Below are 10,819 nucleotides of genomic sequence, written 5' to 3' on the forward strand. Positions count from 1 at the left end.
GAGGTTTTCCTAACAGTGTTTTTCATTGAATTCGAATCATTTCACCTCAGACATAACTGAAATATTCTGATCTTTCTATAATCCTCCTACAACAGATAGTAAAAGATATTGTATCAGTTGTGTATCAGTTGGTTGTGTATCAGATATTACTGACACAAGATTGTACTCTTCCTGTATATACAGTACATTATTTACATGTATAACCTTGTATTGTGTTAACTCAAGATATAATAATTTTTTAAAAAACTCTCACTCCAAATAAGAAAATATTCTTTCATTAACAAGCCTTTTCATTAGTGATTTTATCGCAGCCGATATGCAACGTTTAACATATGTACATTTTTGGGAAGGGTGCCATTAATTCTGTAGTTGACTATACAAAAATATTTACTTCCAGAACATTGTTATATTTCTGATTTTTTAAATTTTTTTTACATTCCACTTATGAAACCTGAGAGTTTCATAGAAAAAAAAAACACCACGCATTTGAAAATATTGAAACATTATTTATATTTATTGTTTATTAAATATTTCTTTGACTGCCTGCAGCCAATCAGATTCAAATTCCACACTGAACCTGTAAAATAATCCCATTATTACAGAGCTACAAAATTTCTGGCTCCAGCAGTTGACTGTAGCGTCACCGGAGACTCTGAGCCAGTTTGTTCAGCTCCTGGGAGAGAGCCGTGACTGTACCCATAATCCTTTGCCTGTCTCCGTCCTGTAGCCGGCCACCGCAGCGCTGGGCGAACTTATCTGGGTGCCAGAGAGCCTGCTGGCGGCGCAGAAACTTCCGGAAAGTGGCCGTGTCGGATCGGTCCACACCATGCAGGATGACGGCCATCATCTCGTCGACAGAACCACGCGGCGCAGGCCAGGGAATGTCATCATATCCCAGGGCACCGCCTCCGGAGGCGGAGCTGAGGAAGACGGCGTCACAGCGCTCCTCATAGCGCCTCTTCTTCCCCTGCTGGGTCTCGTCTTTTTTACGAGAGGCACGTTCCAGGTATTCCCTGTGCTCCTTCTCCAGCCGGGCGTGCAGCTCTCTACGCTGCCTCTCCTCCTCCTCTGCGTTTTTCTCCTCCTTTTTTCTTCTTCCCTTCCTGTCTGTCCTCGCTCTGGCCCGCTGCTTGGCCTCATACTCCCTTCTGATTCGCTCAGCCCAGTCAGCAAAGTCTCCCTCGTCTTCGTCATCTCTCAGAAAATCTGGAAAACACATGAAAGAGATCATGAAAAACATAGCAATGGTGGATTTATTGATTTGCTAAACTGCCATGGTCTAATGGATGTTTATCTCCAAAAGTCCAGATCTTTGGGAAGAGAGATATGTCTGTGGATCAGCAAGAGCAGAACTTACATCTAATGCTGCATTCATGTCATATGGGAAAAAAACCCATAAATCCCCCTTTCTGACTGGGAGAAAACTGTTAAAATTGACATCCGAGTAGGAATTACGAGGTGGAATTTTGTGAGCTTTCTAACTGTCCAAACCTGGAAGTGAGATATACAAACATGCCGTGTGTCCAAGGAAATAAAGTTTGAAAATAGACATTTGAGTTTATATTTTATCTTATAATGAACTACAGCTGATAAAATTCACCACTCGCTTCAGGTCTAATGTTTAACATGAACAGTTATATACTAATGCTAGCTAACACTCACTCTATTAAATAGTGTGTAGGTGTTTAAGTGGGAATAATGGGAGGGTCGCCCATCCTCCACAATTCCACACACCGTGAATGCAGCCAGTCACAAACTTGTGATCATGTGACATCACTGCTAGCCTCATCTCACCTCGAAGTACTGCTTAGCATAAAATATTCATTTTACAATCTCACCGTCATCATACTGCCCAAATGTTTCGAAAAACTCATCTTGGCATTCCCCCAGCAGCTTCTCCCTCCACTCCTGCTCAGGATCAGACCGCTGCGGAGCATCTGCTCCAGGACTCCTCTTCTGTACAGAACCACACAAATACAAAGCTGTGCTTCACTAATTTCATTTTCATTTAATAGTTTACAGGAAATATGTTTACAACTGAAATTTAATCCTATTCCAGTTTGTTTATTGTCTGTGTATACTTATTACTGAAATGAGCAAATCCTAATTACATTGAACAAGATGGATGGATGGATGGATGGATGGATGGACAGATGAATGTATTTTCCCCACTACAGTTGCCAAATTGTCGCATAACGCTTCCTAGAGCACCTTGGTGGAATGAGCTGATGGCTAAAAGTGCTTGAGTAGCTGAAGAGTATGTTCTTAAGACTTTAGTTTTTTATTTTTTAATAATTATGACTTGATAAATCAGGTGTTTTATAGCAGGAAAATCACCAAACCATGCTGGTTTCAGGACCAGAGATGAGTAAACCTGATCTCTGCATTGAGACTGGATCATATCATACCTGTTTAAAGCTCAGTCCCTGAAGCAGCTCATGAGGAGTGACTCCAGCGTTGTTCCGTATGCTCAGTGCAGCAGGACAGTGTTTACGCAAAGGAACTACCAGATCATCATAGTCTGCAAAAAAAAAAATAAAGTAAAAAAACCACCATGAACTACATAGTTAGAGAATCTGTCCTACAGACATTTTAAATCAATTGTTTAGTGAAAAATCACATTTTTTTGCTTGATTTATATGTTATAATCACATAAAATGTTTGATGGAAAAAAAATGTGGGGAAAAAATATGATCTCTGTGACTTTAACTGTGGCATGGATGTTGGTGCCAGAGGGGCTGTTTCGAGTATTTCAGAAACTGCTGATCTCCTGGGAATTTCACACACAACAGTCTCTAGGATTTATACAGAATGGTGTGAAAAACAAAAAACCAGACTGGTCTGAGCTGACAGGAAGTCTATAGTAACTCAAATAAGCACTCTTTACAACCGCGGTGAGCAGAAAAGCATTTCAGAATGCACGACACATCAAACCTTGAAGTGGATGAGCTACAACAGCAGAAGACCACATCAGGTTCCACTCCTATCAGCCAAGAACAAGAATCATGAGCACAGACAGGACATTTAAAGCCTGGAAAAAGACCAGGTTATTTATTTTTTTTTTTAAGCTTTTTTTAATCTTCAGCTACCAACAACGTTTCCACCCACAGAACTGTCGCTCACTCAATGTTTTTGGTTTTTCGCACCATTCTGTGTAAACTCTAGAGACTGCTGTGTGAGAAATTCCCAGGAGATCAGCAGTTTCTGAAATACTCGAACAAGCCCCTCTGGCACCAACAACCCCGCCACAGTCAAAGTCACCGAGATCATATTTTATCTTCATTCTGCTGTTTGAACATTAAATGAAGCTCTTGACCTGTATCTGAATTTTTTTTTTTTTTTTTTTTGCATCGTGCAGCTGCCACATGATTGGCTGATTAGATAACTGCATGAAAGTGTTCCTATTAAAGTGGACGATGAGTGTATATCGCAAGATAGGCTGACCTTTAAGACACTCCAGTTCAATCACAGCTGCTGGTTATACGAGCAGAGAGATCATGTTCGAGCACCAAGTTTCTCAAGATTTCTCAAGGCTAAATAAATAAATAAATAAATAAATAAATAAATAAATATCATAGGTCTAATTTGTAAAATAGGTTTTGCATATTATGCAAATTATCAAGTTGGAGCTGAATGCCCCCAAAGTTTTGTTTGGTTTCAGCAAAAGAATCAAGTTAAAAATGAAATTTTACTGTACACCTTAATATCTGAGAGATATGCCTGGTTTTGTGTAGCCAGTGGTCCTTCATCTAGCACTGCGACACTTTATTACTGACAATTCCAGACACTTAGATATTTACTATTCAGATTTAGTGTGTGCTATTTATTATACTCGCATTTACTCTTCTGCCTGATTAAATAGCACATGTCACTTTTACTCTACCACTGTAACAGCACACACCACTTTACTTTGTACACCATTGTACACCATTGTCTCATTTATCATTTAACATACAGTTGAGGTCAAAAGTTTACATCCCCCTTTCAGAATCTGCAAAATGTTTATTATTTTACCAAAATAAGAGCGATCATACAAAATGCATGTTATTGTTTATTTAGTGCTGACCTGAATAAGATATTTCACATAAAAGATGTTTACATAAAGTCCACAAGAGAAAATAATAGTTGAATTTATAAAAATGACCCCGTTCAAAAGTTTACATCCCCTTGATTCTTAATACTGTGTTGTTACCTGAATGATCCACAGCTGTGTTTTTTTGTTTACTGATAGTTATTCAAGAGTCCCTCGTTTGTCCTGAACAGTTAAACTGCCTGCTGTTCTTCAGAAAAATCCTTCAGGTCCCACAAATTCTTTGGTTTTCCAGCATTTTTTGTGTATTTGAACCCTTTCCAACAATGACTGTATGATTTTGAGATCCATCTTTTCACACTGAGGACAACTGAGGGACTCATATGCAACTATTACAGAAGGTTCAAACGCTCACTGATGCTCCAGAAGGAAAAACCATGCATTAAAAGCCGGGGGGTGAAAACTTTTTGAATTTGAAGATCAGGGTAAATTTAACTTATTTTGTCTTCTGGAAAACATGTACCTATCTTCTGTAGTGTGAAAAAATATGATATTTAGCCAAAATAAGAAATGCATGTTTTTTCCTTCTGGAGCATCAGTGAATGCAATGAATATGCAAATGATCCAGTTACGTCATCCGGTGTTTTTTTTTTTTTTTTTTTAAAGCGTCTTCTTGAGTGCGCACTAGCTACTTTCCCCTGAACAGAGCTGCAGACAGGAGAGCTGCAGACAGGAGAGCAGACAGGAGAGCTGCAGACAGCACCGCGCGGTATCAGCTCACCTGTTTTGCCGTGTTTCAGGGCTTTTCTGGCGGCCAGGTGCAGCGGTGTGTCCCCGTTCCGGTCCTTCTGCAGCGGATCTGCTCCGTGTTTTAACAGCAGCCGGAGCAGCGCGTCGTCTCCGTGAGAGCAGACCAGATGCAGCACTCCTCTTCTCCTCTTCCCTTGAGTGAACTTCAGCTCCACATCTCTGTGTTTCCGCAGATACGACTTCAGCTTCAGCAGACTTCCTTCTTCCACATAGCGCCAAACCTTCTTCTGCTTCCGGGACGCCATTATGTACTTAAATAATACAGTGGCTAGCTAGCTAATTCACTCAGATAGCTAATAAATAAATATCTCAATCGGTGTATTCGTAATTTCGTTCGTAATCCAATAAATTAAAATGTTAATTAGTTTGGTATGATAATACAAAAGCTAAGCTAAATCAACTACTCAGCTAGCCCTAAGCATAGACATATAAAATATATAAAAATATGAATAAAAATAAAATATATGTCTATGGCCCTAAGCTTACCAATACACCGCATTTCAGCACGGACATATATAAACGTTACACAATCCCGTACGGCTGCAAAATAGTTCCCAGCGTCTTTCTAGCGCACATGTTAGTTCCGAGAGATTAGTTCCTGCTGTAGTTCTCTCTTTGTGTCAGTAGAGGTCAGGCTCCACTGACATTGCTTCCAGACAACAATACATGAATTTTAAAACTTAATCCTCAGTAGATCCAGAGCTTATCCTCAGAACACTGGGCACAAGCTGGGAACACACCCTAAATGAGAATCCAGTCCATCACAGGGCGCCATGCACATGCACATTCACACCTTAGGGCAATTTTAAAACTAACATTATTTAAGGCATGATGAATATGAACAGTGAAATGTTACTTCAGTAAAGTAAAAAGGAAAGAAAAGAAGAAAAGGAAAATGTATAAGAACATATACAGATGTTTTAGTTTGTCGATAACATCCTTACGTTGTTATTTTTGTTTCTTCATCAGCACATTAAAACTGATATTCATTCAGTTCATTCATTCATCTTCAGTAACAACTTTATCCTGGTCCGGGTCACGGTGAAGCCGATCCCGAGAAGACTGGAAGCATGGCGGGGCGATTGCCCCAGATGGGACAGCTACAGGCAATTTAGCATAGCCAGTTCACCTACTGGAATGGTTTTGGGAAGTGGAAGCCGGAGGAAACCCATAAAACAATTTTGGAGAACATGTGAAACTCCACACAGACAGTAACCTGAACTCAAGATCGAACTCGAAAGTTGTGACATGACAAGGCTACGCACTGTGGCTCCACGCTGCCTAAAAATTGAAATTTATAATACAGAAATTGTGCAAGCATTTATAAAAACATTTAATTTTCATACCGTTGAGCTCCTTTACTCCTACACCCCTCTGCAGTGACATCAATGGAGGTCAAATAATTTAGTGTCATAGCTAACAAACTTTGGAATGGCATCATGCAAGACCTTCATCACTGCACTTCCTTCTCCCATCTCCCAACTTAAAATTAACCTTTTCCTCTTCCTCTTAGGGGTTTTTGTTTTTCAGAAACCATTAGTTTCTTTAAATAGACAGGGGCTATATAACATTATTTTTTCTTCTTATTTTTAATATTTAATTACAGTTCTTGCTAAAGGGCCCAACAGTGGTCCTGGCATTGCGCCTGGGATTCAAACTGACTATCTTCTACTCACCAGCTCAAACTTTAACAACTGAACCACAACTGCCCAAACCTTGCTTTTAGATTTTAAGTTATTCCACTAATTTACAACTCCTGGTCTGTAGAATAATCCATTTTTCTATATTTTTCTACAAAAATCCTGTAAGAAGAATATACATGAACACGTGTGATAAACAATCCAGTAATAAGGGGGTTTAAAGTTTGTTTTAGGCTCCTTTGCAGGTCCTAAAAAATAACCAACACCTTCGTAGAACATTTTGTGTCCACTTTTATAGTACTTACACCAAATATAAGTCCACATATTATTATAGTTCTCATTACAGTAGGGTATTTAAACACTAAAGTGAGGATTGTTGTATTTCAGTGAATCTTTATAATACAAAGGGTAATTTGGTCAAATTAGTAGAAATGTTACTTGACACACACTCTAGGCCATGGTTCTCAGGGGTCTGTGATGTATATCTAGGGGATCCATGTCTGTATTTCTTTATTTAAATCACCGGATGGTTTTGGAGATTACTATCAGCTAGTACTAATGCTGTTATGGTTATTATTTAGTTAACACAGCTGTAAGATTAATTGACTGGTTGCTTGAAAGGAAAGGGGTTCATTTAAAACCCGGTAACTAAAAAAACGATATAAATATAAATGTTAACTTTAATCGAACTGCAAGTTTCATTTGGTGTTAATATGATACTCAGGAATAAAAAGCTCTAATAATAAATTAATATGATTGTATGCATTTGTCCTGATGTTCTTAGAATTAAATCTGTTCTGTGATCATAACTCAGTCCTTGGAAATTGCTTTCCTCAGGAAGGAGACTGGCTGAAAAAAGTTTGAGAACCCCTGCTTTAGGGGATGTACAAATGTTCCTGACTACCACACACACACACTTCCAGCAGGTCACACACTTCCCTTGTTGTACGTGCTCAGGTTTTGCTGCAGTGCTGACGCCGTTACAGCGGGCCACGCGGGAGGTCTCCTGAGTGAAGCACCTGTTCGGAGGAAGAGGCTGTGTGTGCGAGAGAGTGTTTGTTTCGGCGACTGTGTGTGTGGGATGGAGGTGTGTGTGTGTTGGTCGTTATTGCAGGCACGAGAAGTAGCTGTATCAACACAACACACAAAAGTAGAAATGCAGCACAAAGAAAAAGAAAAAGCTGTTCAGAGTTCAGCTGTTGTCTCGGAGGTGTTATGGAATGTCATCCATTTGAAGCATTTCTAAGAATCACATTTATAAAGTTTAAGAGGTGTGGCATTCAGATTTCCAAATTATAAAATGTGTGTTAGAGGGGATTTGGATGCGATTATAGTTATTTCTTTAACTCTGTAAGATCTAAGACTAAGCCTACAATGTGCTGTTTGTGCACATCTCATGTTGGTGAGTATATGATTCACTTGATTCACCTTTTCTGTTACATAAATGCCTGCAAAATCAGTGAAAACATTCAGAAAAAAATTGAATGAACAACAGGAACCGACACTTACTTCATATCTGTAGCATTGCTGCTCACTGGGGTGAGTTTCGTGTAAATCTTTCAAATGGAAACTAGATAGTTGTCTATCTTTAAAGCTTTTATGGTGCAATCATGGTCCACTTTTTTATTCTAGATGAGTTTCATCCCATTGACTGTGTTCTTATAAAACACTTTTATGTACAAATTGAGCAACACAATGTCTTTTGAGGTGAGTGTGTTATGATTTAGAAATGCATTCTGCTCAAAATGATGGCTATCACCTTCCCCTACTTATTAGCAACATGTCTTGACTAAACAAATACATTTTGTGTGACTGTTTATCTTTGCAAAGTCACTATTATTCAGTATACATAATAACAGTGCTAGTACAGAAGACATGCCATAATAACCATGGTTGCTAAGGCGTAACTGTGGTTTTGAAACTGGTTACTATGATGGCTTGAAAACCATGTTTGTTCTATAGCAATCATGGAAAAGCTGCTGGAAAGGCATTGCTGAGATTTGAACTCACAACCTTCTGGTCACTAGAACAAAATCTAAATGGCTGAAGTACACTTACTCTGACACTGGTCTCTTTATAACAAGTGTAGCATAAGATCATTAAAATTATAGCACCGATCTCCCTCTCTCAGTGTGATGAGAAGAGAGCTGTGTGTGTGTGTGTGTGTGTGTGTGAATGGCCTGAATATGCGCAGCTGAGCCGGCTGTGTGCTCCGACGCTCACAGGGCTCTCATTTAGCGCTGGTGAGAGAGAGATGGTTTGAGCACTTACAATGGAGAGGATAGAGGAGGTTATGAAGGGAGCCTTTGTGGCTTTTGGAGGATGAGATCTCCTGCTCTCACACCCTCAGATCCGGAAGGTTCCACGCTTTTCCACCCACAAGCCGTGGACCGCCACGAACGTGCTCCTTTTAATAATGCACTGTTCCTCAAAGGACGACCTGGAGACTGCTCTCTCTTTCAGCTTCAGTTATTAATGGCTTCTCCAGGTGCAGTTTCTCATTAATTAGTCCTTCAGGTCTTTTTAAACATCTTGTTGTAGTATGTGTTACAATTTTGAAGATGTCTTTTTAAGCCAAGCAGCCAGGATTCATAAGAGGATGAGCTGAGAGAAGCTCTCCATCCACTGCTATTCATCTTCAAAACTTATAAACCATCTTTTCCCTTTTCTCCTTTTTTTAAGACACTAAGCATTCTAGACTGTTAAGGAAAAAAAAAAAGTTTCGTGTATCCTTCTAAAGGGTTTTTCAGCTCATCCCCTGGAGCAGGGGTCATCATCAGGTGGCCCCTGCAAAGTACTTCAGCATATTGAACCAAGTATTTAAAAAACACTTTAGCAGAAGTGATCAACGTATGAAAAAACTGGCTGTGGTTCAGCGAGTCCTGTAGTTTCTTAAACATAAACCATGGAGGCTTTTGTAACAGATTCGCTGTTGCTGTCAATCACGTGCATTTATTTAAATCGTTTGCATAAAAGCAGCTCATCGAGAAAGGGAAGAGTTTTCACAGACTTTCACAGATTTTTTATTTCATGTTCTCTGACATGACTTGTTTAAAAGAAAAAAAAAATTAACAACAAAACCAGACTGTTTAAAGACGATCAAAACAGCAGTTTAAAACAGACGTCTCATCTGTTCAGAGTTTATGGCGCTAGTCAAAAGTGTTAACCAGACCGAAACAAAATATAACCACTTTAAATTGTCTTATTTATAATCATCAACTAATCACTGAAGGTTAAGCATAAAGCCCTGTTGCTTCCTGTTATCGCATTTATTGGCCTGTGCATGTCAATAGCTGTTAGAAGATCCGTCATCCTTCCAGTGATGAAATAAAACACTCTGTGGAAACCTGAGTAGACAGAAAAGAAGCAACAACCTGCTAGACAGTGATGATGCGTAAGGCTAAAGGAGCAGCTGCAGAGTTAATTTTAGCTAGCTAGTTGTAGAGTTTGTGAGTGTTTTATTCCACAAGGAGACAGTTGTAACTTTTGTTATTTCAAAATAAGATCATAAAAAATTTGTAATTTTTATGATTTTTTTTATGGTTATGAAAAACGCAAAAAAAAAAGTATTAAAGCGCAGCTTTTGTGAAGAATACACTAATAAAATTCTTAAATCCAACCATTTCTGTATAATACAGTTTTTTGAATCAATTTGTTTTGTCATTTTGTTATCTGTCTCTATATCTCCATGCTATATTGGTCACTTGCACTGTTGTAAATCAGCATTTCCACTTTTCCCTCTTCCCTCTTGCCCTGCGTGTGACTGTTAGGTGATGAGGATGTGTGTTTGTATGGACTTTATCACGGCTGCCCAACACCCTGACAGCTCTTCAGGGGGTGAAGCAGGCTGTAGAGGTTCTGTGCTGAAGAGATGAACAGCAGTGATGATGCTGAAAAGCAGGATTTCCCTGAACAGGAACCTTCTCCCCCTCAGCCTCACCCTCAGCAGGGGAGGGAAGATGGAGGAAGCGCAGAGGTGGAGGCTGAGGTTCCCAAAAGGAAACTGAGAGGTCCTCCAAGATCTTCTGGAGGGTCAGCACGCGTTTCCCTCCCCTCGCTGTCGGCTATTGTTAATATCCAGTGGAGCCAATGGTGCTCGTTTCCTCAGGAGCTATTCCTGACCTAGCCTGCTTTTCTCCTCCGCTGGCCTAGTAAACGAGCGATTGTGTCTGGGTTTTTCCTTCATCTCCCTGAGGAATCAGTAGGACAACAAGTCCAACAAGGCCATATAGTGTATCTGCTGCAAAGCGATCTCAAGTTTCTAAACTTTCATTGATCTTTGCAAGTTTTAGGTCTCATTGTAACAATAATGAAATTCTTACACTGATCCAGTTTCAAG

At 39.6% G+C, this 10,819-nt stretch overlaps 1 protein-coding gene across 1 annotated transcript; it reads right to left on the reverse strand.

Annotated features, from left to right (window-relative positions):
• Positions 1-517: 517 nt before the first annotated feature.
• nfkbil1 (nuclear factor of kappa light polypeptide gene enhancer in B-cells inhibitor-like 1) lies at positions 518-5,441 on the reverse strand. The gene is made up of 4 exons (XM_026942752.3): positions 4,812-5,441; positions 2,409-2,521; positions 1,839-1,956; positions 518-1,206 (listed from the first exon to the last, which is right to left on the reverse strand). The coding sequence occupies exons 1-4, from the start codon at positions 5,083-5,085 to the stop codon at positions 641-643; spliced, it is 1,071 nt and encodes a 356-aa protein (XP_026798553.3). The 5' UTR covers positions 5,086-5,441; the 3' UTR covers positions 518-640.
• Between the last annotated feature and the right edge of the window lie 5,378 nt (positions 5,442-10,819).

This window comes from Pangasianodon hypophthalmus, chromosome 17 (assembly GCF_027358585.1).
Source record: "Pangasianodon hypophthalmus isolate fPanHyp1 chromosome 17, fPanHyp1.pri, whole genome shotgun sequence".
Classification (NCBI taxonomy): Eukaryota; Metazoa; Chordata; class Actinopteri; order Siluriformes; family Pangasiidae; genus Pangasianodon; species Pangasianodon hypophthalmus.

Coding starts and splice junctions, on each gene's coding strand:
- nfkbil1 (XM_026942752.3), bottom strand. CDS start 5,085: ATGGCGTCCCGGAAGCAGAAGAAGGTTTGGCGCTATGTGGAAGAAGGA. Junction 2,522..4,811: donor CCTGAAACACGGCAAAACAG/GTGAGCTGATAC, acceptor TTTTTTTTGCAG/ACTATGATGATCTGGTAGTT. Junction 1,207..1,838: donor ATTTGGGCAGTATGATGACG/GTGAGATTGTAA, acceptor TGTGTTTTCCAG/ATTTTCTGAGAGATGACGAA.